General features: G+C 43.4%; 1 protein-coding gene and 1 long non-coding RNA gene across 8 annotated transcripts in view; both read left to right on the top strand.

Moving 5' to 3' along the window:
* The first annotated feature begins 1,922 nt into the window (after positions 1-1,922).
* On the top strand, positions 1,923-8,558 carry LOC147031688 (uncharacterized). Of its 4 annotated transcripts, none has more exons than XR_015050890.1 (2): positions 1,923-2,589; positions 5,825-8,558. It is a non-coding gene; the product is annotated as an uncharacterized LOC147031688 (long non-coding RNA). The 4 variants fall into 4 exon arrangements; XR_015050889.1 differs by having other exon boundaries at positions 3,078-8,558; XR_015050888.1 differs by having other exon boundaries at positions 2,563-2,700; positions 3,078-8,558.
* A 2,192-nt stretch (positions 8,559-10,750) lies between these two features.
* The window catches only part of LOC147031687 (protein FAM3B-like), a 46,135-nt gene continuing 32,062 nt past the window's right edge, over positions 10,751-24,823 (top strand). For 2 of the 4 annotated variants that reach the window (XM_085852745.1, XM_085852720.1), the window contains exons 1-2: positions 10,751-10,908; positions 21,897-21,960. In XM_085852745.1, the coding sequence (XP_085708871.1) occupies positions 21,939-21,960 (22 nt within the window). In that variant the 5' untranslated portion in view covers positions 10,751-10,908; positions 21,897-21,938. Of the gene's footprint in view, positions 10,909-11,203; positions 11,331-21,896; positions 21,961-24,823 lie in introns of all 4 variants that reach the window. The other 2 variants (XM_085852737.1, XM_085852730.1) reach the window with 2 other exon arrangements.

Raw genomic sequence — 24,823 nt, 5'->3', positions numbered from 1 at the left:
TTGAGATAGCCGTTTTTCTGTTCTATCTTTATTTTGAACCAACCATGTCTCAACCGCAACCACCACGCCAGCCATCGTCACCAACTGCAACCACGCTCCAAACCTCAGACAACAACAACAACGCCAACAACCACTACCTTTACCGTCACAACTCGCTCCCGCAAACATCTCATCACCGTCATTCCAAACGGCACCATGGCCATCGGCCACCGCCGGAAACCCTCCACCACCTTCACCTCTCTCCTTCTGCGGCCATTCCCACACCACCTGTGAGCACCGAGCGTCGGGCTGTCCTGGGCTCGTACAAGATACGCGCCGAGCCGCGACTGCAAATAGTGGTCTTTCCGAGGAGAATTTGGATCAGGAATGCTACATGCCCACTTCTGATCCGTCCAATCAGGAAGCGCGGGGCGGCTTGGCCCCGCCTCCAGGCGCGTCTGTGTGGAATCGAGATATGCAAATTCTAGGATCAGGGGAGATTCACGCCCCTTTTCCTACGTCCAATGGGCGAGCGTGACCCCGCTCCCGAGGTCATCCTGATCCGGAAATTTGCATATTGTTTTCTCCTGCCGGCCTATAAAACGGCGAGCGCGAGGCGAATGAGAGAGTTGTTGCACAGAAGAGTTGTTGCGCAAAAGAGAATCCGTTTTGGTGGCAGAGAGTGGAGTCTGGAGACGGAGGCAGTCAAGTCGGGTTGGAGAGCGGAGCGGAGTGGAGTCGGGAGGCGAAGGCGTCAAGGTGGTTTTCTGCAGTCGGCTGAGGAGAATTGGGGGAAGAGTCCAAGGAGCTCGGGTCCGAGGCGAGGAAGACTGCGGTCGGCGACGAGGTCGCGGTGGAATCGCTCGTCACGGGACCCAAGCAAGCCAGCTATACTCCTTCCCCAGAGCATCAACAATTCCCCCTTTCCCCCGCGCTGAGAGGGTGCAAATAGGGGGCCCTGTTCCCACCCCACTCCAGCGGTGCCAACGAAACCCGCGAAGGAGCACGAAGTCGGGGCACCGCTGCGCAGCCACATTTGCGGCTCGTCACGAGGACGCGGGTCGGACCCCCCCGGTCTCACGGGCCTGATCGCTCCTTCAGGTCCCGCGCACACATTGGCCTACGGGCCCGTCTGCCCCCTTGCCTATGAGGGTGGCTTCTTTCCTTTGCTTTTGAGTAAATGTGTGTCGGCGCCAGTCTGGTGAAGTAAAACTGTTTAAGTGTTGCCGTGTGTCGGTCTTAGTCGGTAGTATCTCTGCGTCATTGGTTCTTTTGTTGCATTTGATGTATGTGCATTCTGTTTGGATATATATGTGTGCTCTCCGTGTGCCGCGGAATAAATGTGCATTATGTTGAACTGTTTTCCCGTTTCGCTTCGTCTTTTCTTTAATTGAATCTCCATCTTGCTTCACGTAACGGGTTCGTTGTGGGCTTAATACGCCCGATAATTAATCGGAACTGTCGAGGCCGACGATAACACCGCTCGGTTATCCCGATAGTACGGAACGAATCGCTTAAGCGGCCCGTGTCCGGAGTCGACCTGCGGCGAGGTGCGATCGCCCGGTCTACCATCCGCGTGGGTACTTAGGTAGGTCGAGTTTGGCGAACAACCCTATCCCACGCGGGGGGCCGATTGGCACGATCGTGGTGAGGCCGAAAGGCCCACCCGTGACTAGCTCCCGGCGTTAGTCCGAGAGGGTCACGACAGAATTGTCCGGCCGGTGGGCGACGTGCTGCGATTCGAGTCACGTGGCCGTTCGCACGCCTGCGGGCGCGAATTCGCAACAATATAATGATTGGTCGTCATCTTAAATGTGAAGACTTTGGAGGAGGTGAATTGCGCACACCAAATCCGGAGGAAGGACGATGATGACCGATTTTGCACGTGCTGCTAATTCATAGTGATGGGCGAATGTCATTGAGAGTGTTTTTACCGGTGTGTGTGTGTGTGTGTGTGTGGTGTGTGTGTGTGTGTGTGTGTGTGTGTGTGTGTGTGTGTGTGTGTGTGTGTGTGTGTGTGTGTGTGTGTGTGTGTGTGTGTGTGTGTGTGTGAACTCGATAGGGAATTAACCACTTCGGGGGGCAGTTTGGAGATTATGTGTGAGAATTCCCTACAGTACTCGTGCTGTGGTAGTCAAATGGACCAAGGGTCGGGTTTTCTCATTGTTCGATAAACTCTGTATGCTGTTTTGGCTTTGAACACTGTACGCTGCGTACGTGATAAATGGATAGTTTCTTCGGAGCATCATTTTGATTTTAAATTCAAATTCAATTCTGTTTCCACCTTGCATGTTTCATAAGGCTGATCGACGTTACGGGTTTGTGTGAGTGCGTGATGACGTCATCACGCGGCCGAATCGAATTACATTCAGGATACGAGATTGATTATAAGAAATATATGTTGAAGATGTTGAAACCAAGGATTGCTCGATTTCTATTGTACGGAAATGAGTGCACGCATTCTCAGACATAGAACGACAATCCTTTAGCACAAGGCGGTAATAAATTTTATGTGCGGTTATTGTTGATTGGGCTTCGTGACCGGAAGAAGAAGAAAAAACGTCACTTCCGGTGTGGCCTAACGGCGAGCTTCTCGGGATCTATACAAAGGTTATTCTGATATTAATGCGAGGTGAATGCCGGCGATGACTTGCCGGCCTGTGTTTGGTGGGTGCTTCGTGTGCCGGTTGGCGCCGGAGTGGAGCTATCTGTTGTTGTTTGGTGGGTGTTACAAAGTGTCTGCTGTTTTCACATGTGTAACGTCTGGGCTGTGTCAAGAGAGCAGTGTACTGAAGGAGGGATGCACAGTAGGGAGTTTTATGGAAGGTGTTTTAAAATCGCACCGCTGAATGTAGAGTGGTTTTGCTTCGGTCGCCATGTTGGTTGGCGAACGGGAGGGCTATTGATTGTGAAGCTCCTGGTGTTGGATGCTGTTGGGAGGTTTTGTGTTCATGTTAGTACATTTTGAATCTCCATGGTTTATCGTTAATTCGAGAGAGGTGTGCGAGTGGTGAGTGCAGGTGAGCATATGCATCAGTGGTGACGGTAATGGTGTGATGTGATTGGCCAACCCTCTCCACAATGTGTTTGAATCTCAGCTCAGCTCGGGGATGAGATGAAAGTGAAGTCCATTTGAGGAAGGGCGAGCTATCGCAGGCATTGTGAAGGTAATCTTCTGGTTGCTCAACCCTGCAAGGTTTTAATGGCTTGGTAGCTATTGTGTTGAAATGCGCATGGAGTTGGTATTTTAAAACGCGTTTTTTATATCTTCACGGCCACCGTATCTGCGAAGATTCGTACTCTTTTTGTGTACTGTGCAATTTTACCGACATTGGACAACAGTTTGGATGGTGAGCGACGCGAGACCGAGGCGCGGAGGATTATGGGATGTAGAGGAATGGTTGCTTAGCAACGACATCGATCTGGAAGGAAGGAGCGGCGGTGGAGGTGAAACCGCCAGAGAGCTCGAACTCATGAAGCATAGAGAAGGACTTGCACCACACGCCATGATTACACAGGATTGATGGGCCGAATTGCCTCCTCATACGTTGAGATTCATTGCATAGCTTTCTGTGCGGGAAACGGACAGAAAAAAAAACATGTCTGTTGTGTTTATATGGGCCTCTACCTGTCAGGATTAAATCATTAGATTTAATCGGATAATTCTATTTATTGTCACAATGGTAGAGGATTGGAATAATGTAGATTGGATGTTAAGGGGGATTTAAATGCTTTGTTTGTTTCGAGCAAGGAATTGATTTGTATTTCAAGTGGATTTACGCAAGTGATAGATGGTTCGTGTAAGTAAGTTGGATATTGCAGCGTGTGTGCTGTTTTGGTGAGAGAGAAGTGGATAGATGGTCAATGTCAGACATTTGAATGTTAATTGAGTTCTGCAGTGATGATAGAGATTGGCTAAACAAAGAAATGGATGTTGATCAAGTAATGAAACAATGTTACCCTTTGGTGTTGTTTTACTGTTTGGAGAAATTTTGTAACAATGTTATCAAAGTTCTTGTTTTCAAAATGGACCCCGTGCAGCCAAAGTGTGATCTGCAACTCGAATGACGCCATGCCGACAACAACGGCGTGGAACTCTCATCATGGGGGGTTTGCAGAGCCCGAGAAAGACTTCCAAAAGAATCGCTCTGTGACGACAATGATATTGCTGTGAATTACTCGTGTTTAATTACTCCTGTGAATAACTTAACTTTGAATCATTTGGGAATCTATTTTGTGAATTATGTTAACCGAACACACAGGTGTGATCTGCACAATGTTTTGCGAACACCGAGACACGGTCCACCAGTGTGTTTTGACGTGTAATGGTGGTGATGGGGATAATCTTAGGGTCAATGGGACCAACAAGTGATACTCATGATAATGTTTGTATGTGTTATTAATCAGAAAAGTGATTTTCACACACCTTTTACCGGATTGGTTGTCAAATACATAAAAAATGGAGATAGTGTAGGGAAACCGTGTTAGTTACTTTCAGACTAAGCTCATAAAAATAGGAAAATTGGGGGAAAATAACTCATTGGGAAACGAACCATGATGTGTCTTTTGGTCATAATTGATATAAACTTTTGTTTGAGAATCCTTTACCTTAGGACTTTGATAATCTGTTAATTGAGGATCGGAAAAAGTTACTGAGAATTGAATCAAGATAATAATATATTAAGTTAAGGTACTTGCATAATACTGAAAGAGTCTCTGTTATTAAATTGATCGACAAATTGGTCAATACTACATATTATAAATCAAGTTATAAGAAAAAACATGGTATTTACATAACCATAATGCAGAATGATAAAGAATGGCGAGACCAACAGCAATCATGAAATCGATTAAATGGAATTAGGAATAGGGAAAAGCCCACTTGCATCTTTGTTTCTTTCTTTGCTTGCTTTTCTCTGCCTTGGAATAGTTTTTATATATGAAACTTTTGGAGTGTAACAATATTGTCACTGTATTGCTCTCACTGATTAGGAGATGATACTTAAATGATTAACTGTAATTTAAATAAATGATTAGGAAAATTTAAATGATGATTAGGAAACTGTAATATAAATAAAATGACTCTACAATTTGTAGAAAGACAAACAAAAAGAATAAACGAGAATTATGCGGAGTACAGAAAACATAACCATGAAATAAATGTTAAATCGATCAAAATAAAAGAATTATATTATTGAAAAGAGTGCAATGATGCTACAAGCCAATTTAAATATTACCTATGTTATCTGTCTTCTGATTAATTGGACAAGTGCATGATTTTTATTAAGTTGTACTTCTTGTACGTTTACATAAGTTGAGGTATTTCTAACACTGACTTGACCATCTTTCATCAGCACAGAAGTGCCAAGTTAGCTGGGAAAATAAATAAATAATGGCAGTTGCTCTGGAACTGCTTGTGAATGAAACTGTGGATTGTTTAGCAGATAATGATTGCAAATGTTAAAATGGTAACTCTGAAAAATGGAATCGCGTTGGATTCGGTACTTGAAAGAAGTAGCTAACTTTCATATTTTTGTATAGAAAATGGAATATTTTTTTGGTGAAAAGAATAATTGATTACAAATTGGAACCCTGATAAAGACTATTTGCTTTTACATGGAAATAGCAAATGAGATGAATGTTTTGAGTATATGTACAACTGAGATTTCTGTATATTTTAGCATGTTTTGGAAAGGAAAAAAATAACAAGGAAAGGGATAAAATATTGAAATGACAAATAATGCAAGTTGAATGCATTTTGTAAGAACCTTTGTCAGTCTTGTGGAAATACATAAACCCACGAAGTTTGTTGATTGGTGTTTAATTGATGCTTTGTTTGTTTCAGTGTTGAAAGCAGTCTTTGATGCACTGACGATTTCGTCTAGTGGAGTTTTGGAAGAAAGAACAATGGGGAGAACCCAGATTTGGGTGATTGGGCATTCAACACATGATCATGCAACTACCCCCTTCCTGAGGAGATAAGATTAATGATGTGGAAAAAAAACCCACTGAGGAGAAGCTTGGGCAAGAACTGACGTCGCCGTTTTGTGAGGCCTGACCGGCCAGACAAGCGTGGAAACGCGGAGTGCTGCTCTGCAAATACATCGTGCACTTGCTGTGGCTGCCTCAATGCACAACGAAGGCCCTGACTGCCACTTGGCGAGTCCCCTGCAACATGTGTTCAGTGGTGTGGCTGGGGGCTTGTGCAGCCACCATGACTGCATCCAACATGCACAGCTCTTTTGATGAATCAAACCTGATTGCACGAACTGCTGCTACAAGGGGCCGAACTCGGCTGGGACTCTGGGTCACCTCTCTGATCTTTTTCATCACCTTCAACCCAGCAACGAGCCCAAGTTCTTGCCTGCCAAAATCTACCTTCCCCTCAGGTCAACGGGGTGTGCATCGACTATTTTCTGAGTGTTCACTGCCATTGTTAATTGGACTGGTGAAATGCATATCTATCTCCTCTAGGAACAGGTTATGGTGATCATGGGTGAGATAATCATGTGGGGTTTTATAAATTTAACTGTTGACTGTAAAATTGAATTGGTTGTTCGTGATGTTTTTCCCTTGCTCAAGAATATTTAAATTATGTCAGTTGATGTCGAAATATCAAAAAATGTGGCCAAGGGTGAAATGTCAGGTACGACTATTGATTGGCCACATATTGGCCCATATTTGTACATTTGACTCATTTAAACATTAATCAGGTGTCTGGATTCAAACCATTGGCCTGGTTGCTTCAAATTGTTTTCCAGCTTTTGCCCTCGTTTTACAATTTGCTGCACGATGTATTAAAATGTAATATCAACAAGCTAGCCATGGCCTTGCCAGAGCGCTTCTGCAGGCTTGTTTATTCCAGTGTGGAGTGACAACAAACGGCTGGAGAAGTCTGTTATGGCTGATTCACCCGAGGGTCGTAGGGAGGAGGGGAAAAGCCCACTTGCATCTTTGTTTCTTTCTTTGCTTGCTTTTCTCCGCCTAGAAATTGTTTTTATATATGAAACTTTTGGAGTGTAACCTTTAGTGTGGTACAGGTTCTGACTGCTGTGGTTGGTCCCTGTGCCACCTCCGCTTGCAAGTGCTGTGCAACTTCGAGAATCCTCAATTCTTGGCCAGGATTGGTGAGGGTCTTCATCACATTAATTACTCGCCAAACCCGCGTTCCACATGAAATTTCTAAAGTGAGGGGTCGTTCGGACGTCAATATTATCCAGTGTTCACAGTGATTTATCGAATTTCTTTAAATACAATGTTTCTTGTTACATTTTTTGTGTCAAATGCACCTTCTGAGGTAGTCAGCACGTGCAGAGGAGGGTTTTATATTGCAGACGCTGTTTTCTCGGAGTGGCATTACGCCTCTTAGCGGTGACGGTCTGTCGACGACAGACGTATTGACGTCAGCGAATGACCGATGTCATGACGTCATTACGCCTCTCAGCGGTGACGTCACACGTCGCCATGCAAACGAATGTAAAAATGAGAAAATCGCCCAACATTCCCAAACCTGTCCGTCTGGCGCGATCTCACATAGCCCATGCTGTACATTAGACCACAGAGCACCCGCATGCCGAAAGTGGCGACAATCCTTCCGGCAGTTTCAGAGGAGATACGTCCACAAAATATGGCTTGGCGTATAAATATTTTTATGGATCTGGAAACCATTTGCATTCAACATAAAGGTCCCAAAAGTCAGTTATCCCGTGAAGTCAGGTCCCTTTCCTTTTTGTCGAGTGGGAGAATCAAAGGTGTGCGTTGCGACTTCTTTTAGTTAGGTTAATAAATCGCTTTCTTTTATTTTTACATCACCCATTGCGATCCACGGTACCATCGGGCTTGCGCCCTCGGTTCGTGGCCCACAGCGCACCTTTGCCTGAGACGGATTCTCGAGGATGTTCGAGGCAGCTTCACCACCATCCACCTTCCACAAACGTTCTACACACAAACGTGGCTTCACCACCATCCACCTTCCTCAAACACGCGTGGAGGGGAGGGTGGCTTTCTCCCGGCATGGCCGAAACCCTACCCAGGAAGGCTGTGCCCGTAGGTTCCTGGCCAATTAGATACGGAGAGCGAGGTGTTTTTCGCCAAGAGCCCCTCCCCGTTGGGGAAGAAGATGTATCTCCGAGACTCTCGAAGTGAGCGGGAGAGTTTTCTCGGTGGCTGAGAGGAGCGGCCGAGTTGGTTCACGGTGGCTGGGAGGAGCGGCCGAGTTTGTTCGCGGTGGCTGTTGAGAGGAGTTCTGTTGACCCCAACCATTCGCCAGACGAGCCCTGCCACGAGCCAGAGTCTTGCACGAACTCCCAGACCGTGCCCCAACGACCTTTAGCAGGTGCCGCATTACAGAGACTCCCTTCCTTCGACGACCAGGTTCCCATGAACTCTGACCCCCAGCTTGTCTCTCTTCACAGCTGCGAGGGTCAAATAAAGACTGGGCTTTCTTTTCTTTTGTGTGTGTGTGGGCCCGTCTTTAAGTAGAACTGTGCAAGTGCTTGAATCCTTGTAAATATTCCTTGCATATTCACGTTAAGTCTTGCCTGTGTATCTTTACTGTTGATAAATTTATTAGAAATGTTCCCAGTCCGTTTCTGTCCCTTCTTACATTGGTCCAGCATGGTCCGGGTCTGAGTGTAAGCGGGGTTTCATCCCCAGTAATCGGTCTATCATAGCCGGGACGTCCTGGGCAGGCCCCGCTCGACTGCAACGAGCCGGAATGGTAGGTGGCAAAGCAGTAGTCGGTCGTGTGAATTTACCGCTGCCAGTAGAGTAAATCCGGTTCGATCAGGCGTTCCGAGGGTGTGGATCCCGATGGATGAGATTGCGTGGATACTTCGGTACTTTGGCTCTAGACAAATAACCCTACGCCATGTGATCGATATATTGGCGACCACGGTCGGTTCTGCGGCTCACGGAATTATCCGAAGCGACGGCCTACAATTCCGGGGAGTTTGGTGGAGACGACGTAATTTTCCCCACCTAACGGTCGTTCTTGCCACCCACCCCTGGCCCACAACAATATAATAACACTCGTCCAGATTCCTTCCTATTAATTTTGCCAAGGCACAGAACACAAAATGTCGATCTCTACTTGATGCCTTCACAGCAAGAACTAACATGGCAAACACCTGGTCGGACAGACCTTATTGATTTCTTTAATACGTATCGATGTCGAAGTGAGAGGTGGATTACAAATGAAAATCGCACAAAGATATCCTTGCACATTTTCAGTGGATAAGACACCTCTCGAGTCACACGGAGAGCGCTCGCCAAGTGGCTTCAGCATTCAAGCAAGCACTCCAACGAAACGGTCCATATGAAACGACTCCCTTGGCACGCAAATGGCACATACGTCCGAATTGGACAAAGGAACACTTTTCTCGGGAGTCAGAACTGCTCGTAAGTTGGATTCTGGAGCTTAAATTTTGTAATTCGTTTTAGTTTAAGAGATACTCTTGGCGAACGCAGAAATGGAAATTAAATAAAACAACGAACGTTGACGTCTCGAGGCGTTTATAAGTATTGAATGTACCCAGCGATTCGTAGCTTTGATGAACGGCAACTTACAGGTCAACGTGGGGTTGAGCAGGTCAAAAAAATCATGGCGGCTTCAGACCCCAGACAGCGAGGTGGCCGAGGATTGCCTGATGAAGGATATAATTAAATAAGGCCATTAATTATCTTCAAAACGAGTGTTTTAATTAACCCAAACACCAAATTTTCACTCTTGCACTTCCTTGCAGTTTTCTTAGTTTGCATGCAAAGTTTCAGGCTGCTCGATTTTATAGTTTTGGAGTTGTGGAGGAGACACACTGACACTCACACTCACACTCACACTCACACTCACACTGACATATATTAGTATATGTAGACTGTAGTGCATGAACCCACAGACATTGATATGTATGACATTTGTCCATGTACAGGTGAGAGGAGGGAGGTAAGAGGTGAGGGGTGGGAGAGAGGGTGTGGAGTGACTCACTTCTCACTTGACTTGATTGACGAGATTTTAAGGAGGAGAACTTTCTTGGACTAATATTTACATCGAATCCAGCACTTTTCAAATTAAAAATTCCTTCTAGAACCAAACGTCATTAATAAATAATGGATTCCATCGTTGGATCACAAATTCAATTCACGACGTACAAAGTTTATTGAAGTATTATTTAATTATAACGCGAGAACCCAACTCTTGCTCTTCTCCCCCCGAACTCCTCTCCCCCTCCCTCCTCCATTCCCACATCACGTCCACCCAGATACATTCAAAGTGTGCGTGTGTATGTGTATGTGTGTGTGTGTGTGTGTGTGTTCCAATGGCCCCCAAACTATGCACATGGACCAAGTTCGATCTCCTGGTGAATATGGGAGTACTTGGTTTCATCTGTTGTCTCGGGGGTTCGGGTCAACGAAAATTCTCCATGTAAATGTGTATTGTGCAGCATCAGTGACAGAGTATCAGAAGTCAACAATGGAGATAAGTTGAATTTCTGCTCTGCACACGTCCCCACAGAGTGCGAAGCCTCAAAGCCAACCGCCAACGATCAGAGGTCGGGGAAGGGAGATGCGGGGGTCGAGGTGGGGCTTGTGGGAGTTTGGAGGGCCGGAGGCGGGAATCAGCGTTGCCCGGCAACGCCGGGCACCTCTGCTCGAAAGCAATGTACTCCAAACGGATGGATCGACGCTCGAAGAAAATTACATATGAAATAAATATATAACCTGTCCACGCACACCCCACCTAATCCCGTCGTCCTGCGCCGTCAACAAACACCGAACCACACCCTTTGGTGGTTTGAAGACACACCTTAACGTGAAGAGCATCTTCACTTCCGTCATTCGTGTTGATTGTGCACATTCACCTGCCTCACACGTAGTGTTGGGATTCAACGCAACATATAACAACTTGTTTGAAGGATTCGTTCACATTGAAGGGTAAGTGTAGTAAACTGTGGTGACTTTTGTTGTTTGAGTAGACGACGTGATTGTTCGTGTACGTCACACACATCTTTCAAACCACAGAATATCATTCTCGATCGGATAGAAACCAGTCGGCATCTTGTTGAAGGTGTAATGTTGAACTAGTCAGAGAAATGTCGATGATTCCGGAGTTTTTTTTATGCTCCGGTGACGGTGATCTCACGAAAGGTGAATGTGCCCAAAATGTCAGGTCGACTTTGCTTCACCACACCGTGGTTGTTTGAATCATTTATTTTTGGTCAACTTTCAGTGATTAACTTCTTCGAATTGTCTGCTGACGAAGACCCGACGTGCTACAAGGATTGACGAGGAACTTCAAGCCTTTTGAACGTCATCGGCCCTGTGCACCTCTGTGCCACTGTGGTTCGTCCCTCTGGGTGTGGTGAGGGGGGTTTTATGGACTCGGCCCTTTTTATTCTCAAAACAAGTGGTTAAAAACAACAATTCTTAAACAATGTGGTGTGGTGGTCGGATGGCAGCGTAGCTGCCGGGGTAGCTATCATTTTCTTGAAGCGCGACTGTATCGCTGATGCAGTGCCCCTCTACCAGTCCAGTACACACGCTGGAACTGGTGCTCATTTTGCCGATCTCGGAAGGATGACAGGCCGAGTCAACCTCCTGGTGTATTAATTCAGCAGCCGACGGGGCTTGAACTCAGGACCCTAGGATCCCAAGCTACCACCCTAACCACTGAGCCAACACCAGGCCAATCCATCAATCAATTAATCCAGAAATCGAACAAGAAAGAGCGATCAGAGATTGCAGACCCTCGCCAGGACTTGGTTTGCGTGATGTGTTGTGTACTGGTGTGTTATGTAATTAATAAGAGACATAATTAGAACTGCCACTTTCTAATTGCTGACAGCGATGACCAGGCACCAAGACGTCCTGCTTTGATCGGACGCCTGACCCTGACCCACGACGTCCTCTGCATGATTACTCAATTCAATTTGGAATGGGATTAAAATAAATTAAATTCAAATCAAATGGAAGACCAAATACGTACAGTCCTGCATTGGAGTCATAAGAAGGAATCCGAACAAGGAAAAAGACAAGATGAAGCCATCAGGAGGAACCTGGATGGGATTCACATTTCAGATTCTACTCCTCTACCCTCAAACTCAACCAGGCGCAGCCACGTGAGCCTTATTCAAAACAAAAAAATATATAATATATATATATATATATACATACACACACAATAACTAATTCTAACTGCCAACCCATGCGTCTGATCAGGTTGAAATTGAAATCAAAAACAAGTCTGAAGACGACGATGGTTCACGAACGGTGTTTGAAGATGTAGATTGTTTCAGAAGTCAAGGATGAGACAATGTGATAATTTTTGACCAAGTTATAATTAATTATAGTAGCCTTCAATGAACAGCTGCAAAATGTCGAAAACCCGGTTTTGTTCAACAACTTTCAAAATTTGACCTTTGCATAACCTTTAAAGGTCACAAAACAATGTTGTGGACATTAAAATAAGGAAACAGGATACGTGATATAGCTTATTGGAGTTAGTTTGTCGAAGAAGGTCGAAAACCCAGTTCGATTCCCACAACTTTGAAAATTTGACCTTTGTGGCCTTTAAAGGTCAAAGGTCAAGGATTATGACCTTTGGTGCAAAACTTCCTCTGGAACATTCCAGGAACAATATAACGTCATATAGGCTATATGGCATTTCGCACTCCTCGGATTATCCATACTTTGATGAAATCAGCGTAAAAACAAACTTGAAGGGGGCGCCACGGGCAAGGTGTTCGAGATAGAGCAAAATGGTTTGAAGACTTTAGGTGGGGAATGACCTCAAGATTATGCATAAAAAATATTGTCATCCTCACTATCAAGGTTTGGGCGGTCGTATGATTTTTATGTCAAAATTCGCAATTTTCTAAGTTTTTGACCTTGTGACCTTGACCTTGGGATGAAAATGAAAAATCGGACAATGACAAGTTTTAGATAATTCATTTTGCTCTTCAAATACCGAAGAACCCATTCCATTGAGTCATTTCCCGAGGAGAAGATAGATTTTTAATCCGACTACCCCCTAAAAATGACTATTTTTTTGGGCGTGGCTCCGTGCACAATGGGCGTAGCACGCCCTCATCCAGGAAAACACAACTTGACATTGATATCGAACACATAACCAAGTTTCATCAAGATCGGATCAAAATCCACGGAGTTATGCTCTGGACAGACAGACAGACAGACAGACAGACACACAGACACACAGACATAACGAATATAGTGGTCACTCTGGCTGGCGCTCGTGAACCAATATTTCAGATCGATCCATGAAGCGGTTCAAGAGAGAATTTTTTTTTTAACCTCTTCTCTTGTAGCCAATGTGTGACTCAACAAAACTGTTTAATCTCCTCTCCCTTTCAAGGTGGGAATGCCCCCAAGGCAGTGTTTGGGACCAGTCCTTCTCCTGATCTTCATAAAAGGATCTCTCTGACTGGAAAATCCTCTTTATCTATTTTCTTGTAACTCCACCTTCTGCCATGACATCCCTCATCCATCTGACAGACGGGAAGCAGCATCTTCCCTCTCTTCAGATCTTGGAAGAAAAAAAATCACAAGCTGTACAAACACGTGGAATATGTCTTTCAATCCTGACAAATCCTTTGAAAGGACCGTCTGGCAAACCTTCTTTTCTACATTATGAACAATCCTCTTGAGGGAGTTCAGTCATTCAAACTCCTGGGTCTCACTATCAGCCATGATCTTTCTTGGACAACCCACATTTCAAAGTTGGCCTCCAAAGCCAGTTGCTGACTTGAGCATCCTCCGTTATACAACGTCCTCTTTGGCACACCTGATTTATCCATTTCCACGAGCCTCGACAATGAAAAGAAAAAAAGGCAGGAGTACCCACCCTCTGAGTGGGTCGAGTTTTGTGCTTTACTTGCTAAAGATGTATACTGTACTCGTCTGTATATTGCAAGAAGACTATTTTGATGTTTGCGTGGTGTGTATTTAAATGGTCTAAGAGGTCGAACTGGTCCAAAGGGTCTATAAGGGTTCTAAGGGTATCTTCCAATAGTAGTTGGGGTCTAAAGGGGCCGAAGCAGTTCAAAGGGTATAGGGGTCTAAAGGGGATCGATCTATAAGAGTATAAAGGCCCATATGGGGTCGAAGGAGTCATAAGAGGTCTATGGGGTCTAAAGGGTACATTCCAATAGTACTTAGGGCTGAAGTGGCTGACAGATCAAGCAAGTCTATAGGGTCTGAAGGTCTATAGTGGTCAAAGGGGTCTAATGGATGTAAACTCTTAAAGGCATATCAAACGACTAAAGGGTCTAAATGTTTAAAAGGTACGTTCTAATAGATGTAGTCATCGTGCAACTGACGTTCAAACAGTATGTCATGAAGAGTCGTAGGCAGTAAAACTTTTCTCACCGACATAACATACATAACAGGGGTATGCCTCTGAACATTTCATTGGTTGTAGTATCCTTTTGAAACGGACTATGGTGGACATGTTTGCTAACACAACGAAGCACCTCTCTTAAGCGCTTGCTCCTCTTGTCGAGTGGCTTGGCAAGCGATAGCAAGCTGCTTGCTAATGGAACACACCCCTAGTCCTGACTATCAATTCAACTGAAAACCCCTTCTGCACTTATTGTGTCTATGGAGTGTCTGCACTTCTGCCCTTCTGCACCTGACTAAACCTGGTGTTAGCTTAGCGGTTAGGGTGGTGACTTGGGATCCTCGGGTCCTGAGTTCATGCCCCGTTGGCTGCTGAATTAACACCAAGGGGTTGACTCAGCCTGTCATCCTTCCGAGGTCGGCGAAATGAATACCAGTGTAGCAGCCAAAAAGGCTGCACACGAAGGGAAGGGGTATCAACGGATTGATTAAATCTGGTATTGGTGTGGCGCATGTATGATGGGCCGAATGGCCTCCTTCTGTGTCTTAATTCCTTGTAAATAGAGGTTTCTCACTGATGTCAGTTGGTGAGGTCACCATCTGATGGTCCCACTGATCTCTACTATAATATCTGGATACCTCATTGGCCAATTGGCCGAATGTGCACAACGAAAGCCACATGGTGGCCATGATACCACTCCCATTCACAAAACGTGTGAGTGCAGGGAGTGTCTGTAATGAGCTGGCTAGTATAGTTGTCATCAAGGAAATGTTGTTTGCCATTATGAAGAAATGCATGAATAACTGCATCAAGATTGCTGTAACTTTCACTTCAACATGTAACTACCATGGTAAAGCTGATTTAGTTTTTTATTTTTTTTTTATCAGAACTTTCAACAGGTAAAATATATTGTTTTGCTTTGAAAATGTCATGAATGTTCTATGACAATTCAAGGCAAACTTTCATTGAGAACTTCAGACCATATCCCCATGAAAGAGTTCACATTAATTTTGAGTGAGGACAAGAGTGGTAAAATGGTGGATGTGCGGCATCAACCTGCAAAGTAGAATTACGATCCAGACATTGTAGTGGAGATGAGTTGTTGGTCTGCCATTTTGTCAGTCATCCAGATTGTAAGCAATCCTTGTATCGATTGGTATCACTCAAAATGTCTGGAGAAATATCTACAACTGGAAGTGGCTTGAGCTTGTATAATTTTTTGGGGTCATTTCAATAAACAGAGCAGGCACCGATATCAGGCACCGATATATCCAGAAATTAGAAGTCGCTGGGGTCACAGATCCCTACAACTTGCTGGGAAACTTGCTGTCTGCCATGGAGATGCACGGTAATATGGAGCAGCTGCCTGACCTACAGCACCTCAATATCTACAATTGTAACAAGAAAATTAGATGCAGGAGGAGCCTATCTGGCCTATTATTGGAGGAGGCTATTTGGCCTATTATTCCTAGCCACACCAACACCAGATAAAACTTGATATTCCCCAACGCTGAGAGCGCAAGCACCAGGCGACACATTTTATTCGTCGAGATGGCATAAAATGGCGTAATATTTTGTCCAAGTACTCCTAAACCGGAGCTTTTTGAAAGTGGCAAGAAGGTGATTTGCGTTCCACAGTGTTCGACTATATAATTCAATTGACATAAAATAAAGGTTTTAAAACTTGTCAAAAACGAACAAAAGAAACTTTTTTTGGAAGTTTACTGCTGTTGATGCAGCATCTTTTATACCACCTCATTTAACACATTAAATTAGTTCTTCGGGCCTGTTGTTTGTGTCCTTTTATGATGTCCCTAAAAATAGTGAGTTTCCTGTTCGGAATGATTTACAATTTTATTTGATTGTCAGCCAAGCAGACAGGATTAGTAAATAAATAAATAAACAAGAAGAAGACGCTGTGCAGAACACGACACTTGCAAAATACATAAAACAAATTTGACCTGCAGGTGATATCAAAAATAATTCGATTGTTGAATTCATTGACCTGAAATATAAATCCTCTTCAAATTTTAAGTCAATCGGATGAAAATTGAGGATTTTGAAATTCCAACTTAGTTGACCTCAAAAATAAATGGTGGTTGAATTCAGTGATCTGAAATGAAAATCCTCTTCAAATTTCATGTCAATTGGATGAAAATTGAGGATTTTAGAAATGTCACCTAAGTTGTTGACCTTTTGGCCTATGTTGGCCTTTTGGTCTATGGTGACCTAAAAAAATACTTGGCTACTTGAATTCAGTGACCTGAAATATAAATCCTCTTCAAATTTCAATTCAATTGGATGAAAATTGAGGATTTTAGAAACACCACCTTCGTTGTTGACCTTGCGCCTTTTGCTCGAATTTGGTCTCAAAAATAATTGGCTCGTTGAATTCAGTGACCTAAAATATAAATCCTCTTCAAATTTCAAGTCAGATGAAAATTGAGGATTTTAGAAATCTTGCCTAAGTTGTTGACCTTTGGCCGATATTGACCTTTTGACCTCAAAAACAATAGACTTCCTTATGACAAACTCTACCATGTGGTGAAGTTTTGTGAAGATCGGTTTAAAATTGCGACCTGTAGGTGACAAACAGACAGGCAGACAAACAGACAGACAGACAGACAGACAGACAGACAGACAGAATAACAAAATTGACGAACCAATATACTTTAGAAATGTTCGATTTTGGAAGTAATACATTTTTTAAAACCTTACTCCTCTCTGTGCATGTGCAATTGGGACGAATTCAGTACTAATTGCCAAATTCAGAGCCAGAGTAAAAAATATTAAAAATAGCCAAAATTCAAATTTCAGAGGGGTTTAATCAAGTGACCAGTGGGGAGACTTGAAACCAAAAGCGCTTCACAAAATTTGGGAGACTGGTCCTGAAGATTCCGACAGCAATCTTAACATTTTGTGATCTGCATTCCCTCCAGGGTCATGGGTTGGGCTGAAGTTCAAATAAAACTCGTCACTTACCCTTTGTCTGTCAACTTGACAAACCTGAGTTAGGAGCTCCTGATTTTTTTTCCTCAAAAGACCGATTCATTATGCGTCGAACGAAGTGCTACACATGATTGTGGCATCCAAGTTGAGCGCAGGGTGATTTTTCTGGTTACTTTTTCACTGTAGGTTGATCTTTGCATGGTCACAGGCCAAGGGGGTGGGGGGGGGTGTGAAATACCCAAGAGGAAATTTAAAAGAAAAAATGCTATTCTTTTTTTTAACTCAACGTACCCAAAAACCCCCATGTGCATTTTTTTTAGCTAAATATGAGGATGTAGCAACAAAATATCACTTTTCTGGTTGAGTTGGCATGGAATGACCCCAGGCATCCCTCTATCTACAACTGCTCTATGCTTCTCGGTGCATAACTCTCCTTATTTAACAATTATCGAATTGACTTCCTCCCACTACACAAAGGAGACTGAAAGCTTTTAAGAGCATGGACGGTTACACATATTGTAGCCAGCTGGGTTCATGGGATTCGGATATGGAACGTGCCAGAGAAACGGAGAGTGCACTGGTGATGTCCAAATGAAATACCAAGCAACATTAATCAGCAGTGTACACTTGTAAACACACTGGCATAACATAAAACTCTATGGGTTGATTGACTGTTGTGATGGTGTTCTATCATGCTGCGAGTACGGGAACTTATACCAACTGATTACTCAATGGAGTTTCAGCTCTTTTACAACCACATTTGAGCCAACCCCAAACACCTAATGGTCAACATCAACATTGCTTGTAAAGTCGACCCTTACAAATGAATGGAGAGTGTATAATGAATGAAGCATGCTGTCAGGGTTGTTTTATGTCAGGGAGAAAGACCAAGGTGAGGAATAGGGGATTTGGAGAAAGAAATAGGCTTCCCCTTGGGATAAATGACAATAACAGGGGAGAGAAAAACATGCAAGGTGAAAACTAAGATAGATTTTATGGAGGCCTAGCATTGTGTATCAGTGTTTATTTGTTCATTTACAATTATTTTGCATGCAATATATACAAACTAAAAACCCTCACTCACAACAAGGTGGTAATAAAACATATGGGATAGGAAACCATCTGAGCAATGTTAAAAACAATAACAGTGATGAATTTGAAAGATGTTTCTTTTGTCCTTTTCCCTAATTTATAACACTGTAGCATACCTACTCTCTGTGGGAGCAACAGGAAGAATCATGTTATTATCCTCTGTGGAGTATGGAGATTACAGTAGATCTGGGCTCGGTTTCCTCCCTTTGAGTTTCATGTCAAACAGCAGTAGCGACTGTTTAAAAAGGTAATCATATGTGTTTTATAAAAAAAATTACTTTCAGTCGGGGTTCCCCACAAAATGCCACGATAAACTATTTGTACATGTTAACATGGTATTTGTCCAATTGGGGGGGGGGGATCCTTGGAGAGAGGGGTATTAGTATTAATATTGTTATGTAATAACATTAATATTATGCTTTATAATTATTGTTGTTATTACTATTGTTATTCAAAGTGGCCTTGGAAAAACGCCACGATTAGCTATCTTGACATGGATAATACACCTTAACACAGATTTCGCCAAAGGCGGAAACCCCACTTGGGGAGAGAGCAAATGAAGTTGCTACAACCTCAATTGTGTGACCCTTCATCATCCTGTTAAGTTTAGTTGAGATTGGATAAGTGAAGACCGAATGTATTTCAGTCAAAAAGACAGACAGACAGGCACTGAATGGCGTACTTTAATATGTGATTATATTAACAGATAAACATGTTATTCATGACATGAACAGGATAGAGCACAATCACAACAGTCAATGAGCCCCACAGAGTTTTGTGACAACCCAGTGTGTTTACAAGCGTTGATTGCTGATTAAAATTGTTGGTATATTTACTTTGGACATCACCAGCACCCTGTTTCTGCAACATGCTCAAAGTCTGTATGCCATGAACCCAGCCAGCCATTTTCCCTCAGATTCTGGGAATTTTCCCTCAGAAGGGCGAAAGGAAAGAATGTCCCTGATCGGGCCAAAAGAGCGGGCCAAGAGGAGCCTCGCCGAACCCCCCTGGAATGTCCCCCTCCCCCCTCCTCGGCCTGCGAAGGGAGGGGCGAAGCGCCAGGGCGATAAAAGGCCGGGCTGAAACGCCAAGAAGTCGGTCTGGGTTCACCGTGAAGTCTGGGAGTGGAGTCGAGCTGCAATCGTTTGCAGTCTGGGAGTTGCAGTCTGGGAGTGCAGCGGAGTCTGTCCGTGAGTGGAAAGAGAGTCCCTCTGCTTGGTCTCTCTCTTTGGTCGACGGAGGCGCCAGTGGAGCTGTAGAGGAGTCGCCAGCCGGATCGCCATTTCGGCACGGGTGGAGTCCAGCGGAGGGCGGACAGAGCCACCGAGGGTCGCCGAACCAGGGCCCGGCGAGTCACCACGAGGGTGACAGGTAACCAGCACGGCCTCTCGGAGCTCTTGCGGTCTCCACAGCTCTGTGAACTATTAAAGACCCACGAGGTCCAGTTCTGCCCTTCCCTTTCCTGGGGTTTCTTTGAATGAATGTTGTGGCGCCGTGTCTGTCAAGTAGTGAACTGTTAAGTGCATGTACGTAAATAATAGAACGGTTGTAGTTCTTTGTCTTGCTCGTTCCTGCATGGCTTTATTCACTGCATGATTGCATACGTGTTTGATTGCATCCGTGTTTTAGTGCATACGTGTGTAACAAATAAATGTCCTTGTTTGAATGTTCACCTGTTCGTTGTGTCCTTTCCCTTAACTGAGCCGCCGTATTGCGTTCGGGATATTAGCTGGCTTTTAAATAGCCGATAAAGTAATCGGATCCGACGGGGCTTGGAGATATACACCGCTCGGCAACTCGCGAACGGAGCGAGCTGCTTAAGCGGCTCGTTTCCAAGCAGGTTCCGTTGAGGTGTAAATCCCCGGCATTCTGTCTGTGCACATAATTAGGTAAATCGACAATTCGGCGATCGGACCCTGTCGCGCGTGGACAGAATCGTTGGCTGATTTACGGTGTGATTAAAAACACACCCATAGCTGGATTTCGGCGTTGATCCGAAAGCTGCGACTAGGTTTGCCACGTCCGGTGGGCGCGCGGCTGCGATTAGCTAAAAGCGGTCGCTCGCACGCCGGCGCGGCGGAAAACTATAACAGTATGTTTCGCCCTCGGCGATATACTCATCGACAGGAGGTGCAATTTAATTAATGAGTATTTTCAGTTTTTACTGGGTTGTGAGTAGCGATGACTGTTCGAAAATTTGTGAAGGTTCCCTGCCAATGGAGCCATTGTTTAGCTGCCGTGCTTGAGTTCAGATCAGCGTCAAATCTCTGACTTAAGGAACTTGTCCATGGGAGATTGGCTTAAGTGAATTAAATTATTGTCAGATAGAAACAAGCCGACTTCAATAAGGCTTTAATTCACTCAATCAAAGCGATACCTGAAACATAAACAGAAACATGAGCATAAGCATGAGCATAAACAATACTAATAAGGTTACAAACGGTACATTAACACTGGATATGTAGTCTTCACATTGAATTTCATCACGCTTTGGTTTCCATTTTTGTATGTGAATTATAAGTTTCTCGTTTCGAATTAGGTGATGTTGCTTCACTTATGTAGTGTAATTTGGCTCCAATTTAAACAGTTTGTGAGATTAAGTGAACAGGTACAGTCTAGTTATAAGGAAGCTGCTCTTGAGGGATTTCCAAATTTGACAGTGCAGCACATAAAAAATTTGTACTTTTAAGATACATTCTTCAAAATGGTAAGGTAAAAAGTAGACTTTCTTGAAAAGCAGTCTCTTTAGTCAAATAGAACAAAAACTAGAAGGGCACACGGTAGAGCACCTACCTCCGCCAAGCAATGCCTGATCCACAAGAACATATTGGGCCCAATAAATATTTGGAATATCATGCAATATATCATTCTTTCCTATCTCTCAATGGTGAAGAATCACTTTAGAAAATAAGTAATTATCATCGTATCCGGATCCAGATTTGGATCTTCACCAAACTGAATCGACTTGTCCTTGCCACACACCCAATCCATCCACCAAGTTTCGTCCAAATCCGTCCACAACTTTTTGAGATATCATGCTATATATCAGTTTAGCACTATCTCTCAATGGTGAAGAATCACTTAAAAAGTTCTAGTAGCCGGATCCGGACACGGATCTTCAAATTATAAACGATTTGTCCTTATTACACACCCAACCTGTCCACAAAATTTCATCCAAATCCTTCCACAACTTTTTGAGATATCCTGTACACAGAGACAAACAAACAAACAGACAGAAAGGGGTGAAAACACAACCTCCTTCCACCTTCGGTGGCGGAGGTAATTATTGAAATATTCATTTATCAAGATACAGGTCATGTATTCTATTCTATAAAAATTCATCTCAAAGTAGTTTTTTTTAAAGCACTCCAATGCATGAGCACAAGGTGTTCTGTTGATAACTTGCATTTTGGTTTGAGTATGGAAAGCATCATAGCTTGATGTGTTTAACATGATGTACAACTCATTATCTGCAGCAATAATCAATCACAATCTATCTGAGCTCTCTAATCCCTGGATTTTTCAGAACTTGATGTTCATATCGAACATTCGTGACTTTTGAAGGATCATGCTGCGTGAAATCAAAAAAAGTAAGTTGGTGAATGTGCTCATTTTGTTTTAAGTTCTTGGGTGATGTCAGTCTGGCATTCAAAAAACATCTGAACATGTGTTTGTGTGAACATGACAAAGGAAAGCATGTAATATACACATTTGATTGATGTAATTGGTGAATTGTAGAAGGGGGGAGGGGTTGGGAGATTGGGAGATCCTGAGTGGAAGACATTTTTTTTTGGGGGGGGGGGGAGGAAAGATTTTTGAGTCAATTAATTCCCGCAGTCACGCCTCAGAATGACTCGTTTGCCCTCTAATGTGCACGCCACTTATTTCTGACTGTCAAGGCTGGTGCAAGTTGTGCTACCCTCTTGTCCTGGTGAAAGTGATACCCGATGCTTACGTCCTAGGGAGGCATTGTCAGGTCAGACTGGTTCCAAGGTTGCAAAACCTATGATTAAACTCACAAAGAAGTACAAGCCCCAGGTAATTGAAGTGTATACTCCAATAACAAACTACTTTTTTGAAGAAATAGAAAATTTCCACTTCAAAACAGAATATGTCAAGTTAGCAGAGAACATTCGATTATTTTTTGAATTATTTTCCAGAAGAAGCCTAACTATAAATGGACCTGGAGGGGCCCAAATTGAGTGAAGGACGAATGAACTAACGACTGACAATCAAGAAGCACGTAATACAGGATGTCTCAGTACTCAAGAACTTGAGAAGTGACCACACTAGTCCGATGCCAATCCGACTTAAATGAAACACTTGAAACAGCAAAATTGGTGAAAACGAAGTCACAATCAATTAATCTCAATAATTTCAAAGCAAAGACTCAGAAACTCATATCATCTAATAAAGAAAGCCAGTCTAATTCTTCATCGATAAACAACCTCTTTGATGCTTTGGAAAACATTCTGTTACAAATGACACTACATTTTGTCATACAGTACTCCCAACCCAATTGTAGACAGATAGCAACTGCATCACTCTGTTGATCTGAAAGTGATTATATACTCGTCTGATAAATGGAACATCTCTTTTTATCATGGCAAGTCTCATTCTCCCCCTGCCACTCCAGAAAGATCGTCAAAATAACTCAACTGCCTATTTCCATGGTTAAACATTGGAAAAGGTTCAGTCTCTTGAACTTGCGTGCCTGATCACCATCAATCATGACCTCTCCTTGGCTAATTAAATCGCAAAGTTGGCCTTAAACGCCAGCTGCATATTGGGAATCCTGAATCATTCCAAGTAATTTCTTGAAAACTCAGAACTACTCACAGTCTGCAAGGCCTTTGTCTGTACTCTGTAGTAATGCTTTCCGCTATTGGCTGGAGCCCCTGCATGACATGTCTCTCCTGGAATCTGTGGAAGTTGAAACTTTCAAAATTATAGGCATTTCCTGTTATGAGGCCTATAAGCACAAGGACTGTTGTTCAAGCATCATAGACAGGTCATTGGATTTGAATTTTTTTTTTTAATATTTACTGCCTCTTCTCTGGCCTTGCTCTCTCAGCCCTTGACCCTCTCACAGCAACTGCAGGATGCGCATGTTCTCCCAGTGATCCCCTCCTGCTTAAACTCTCAAAATCCAGATTTAATGCACACTCGTACTCTTTTGGTTCTCTTCTCTCTTTTATCAAACCTTATTGAGGCTGTTCAATCTCAATCTTCCCTGCAAGGCTTAAAAGCAGATGGTGCACTACCATCGCTTATCATTCCTCATCCCCCCCCCCCTTGCAATCATTTATGCCCTTATTATTAACCTGATCTAACCTAACCCCACCCGGTTACTCACTTTTGACCGTTTCCTCCTTTACACAAAGACACTCACATTATCTCTTTATCTCTCTATATCTCACTGTTTTCTCGCAAGCTCTCTCTTTCTCTCTTCTCCTGTTCGTTCATTCTCTTGCTTGTTGTGTGAAACCTGTTCCACACTGTCGATTTGTTGCTTTTTATTTGCCAATTTGTCACCTCGCTCTTCCATGAACCTTCATCTTCTGTATAGAAAAATAAACCTTTTTCCAAAGAGAACACAAAAACATTCAGTGCATGTCAAGATGGAGCAATAAACATTAATAAAATGTTCCCAACAGTGGTTTATGACATTAAGGATGCAGCAAACTTCATTGGGTGAAAACAGGAAATTAAACATGACAGGAAATCACATAAAATACCAAAAACATGATGGAGCGAAGAAGAGAAAGGAAAAGATTTCACAATCCAAGGGCAAAAATTGAACACATCAATCTTTGTGAGATATTACGGAAGCATATCACTGAGGAAGGACATCAGACCGTTCAACTGTGAATTAATGAACAAAAAACAATTGAAAACAAATCTGTTTTTTTTATATATACTTCTACTTAATGTGGTGGCATGATTTCATGCTTTCAACTGGCTATGAACAACGGTGCATCATCACCACTGATGCTGTGTCCCTATTACCAGTTCACTGGTACTCATTTCACCATCAGAAGGATGACAGGCTGAGTGAACCCCACCTGGTGTTAATTCAGCAGCTCACAGGGCTCAAACTCAGGACCCTGAGATCCCAAGTCAGCTACCTTAACCACGAAGCCAACACCAGGCTTGAACAAATCATAAAGAAAGTCAAACAAAGACGATGCTTAAGAAAAATCACATGGACCAAAATGATGGGACCAAAATCAGAAATTGGGAACTGATCATAAAGATTATCTCTAGTGACAGGATTAAACTCCGATCATGGACAAAATGCCAAACATTATTGAGAAATTAAGTCAAACATGCTATCAAGCACATGAAGAATGAGAAAGCACCGGGAGATGATGGCACATAAATTGAGATCATCAAAATATGAGGAGATGAATTGCATACAGGTACATTTACTAGAAGGGTAAGCCTGCTGTT

This window comes from Eptatretus burgeri, chromosome 2 (genome assembly GCF_056783735.1).
Source record: "Eptatretus burgeri isolate ZD-2024b chromosome 2, Ebu_testis_v1, whole genome shotgun sequence".
NCBI classification, from domain to species: domain Eukaryota; kingdom Metazoa; phylum Chordata; class Myxini; order Myxiniformes; family Myxinidae; genus Eptatretus; species Eptatretus burgeri.
Note: the sequence above shows the minus strand (reverse complement) of the source record. Positions and strands in the feature narration are given on the sequence as shown.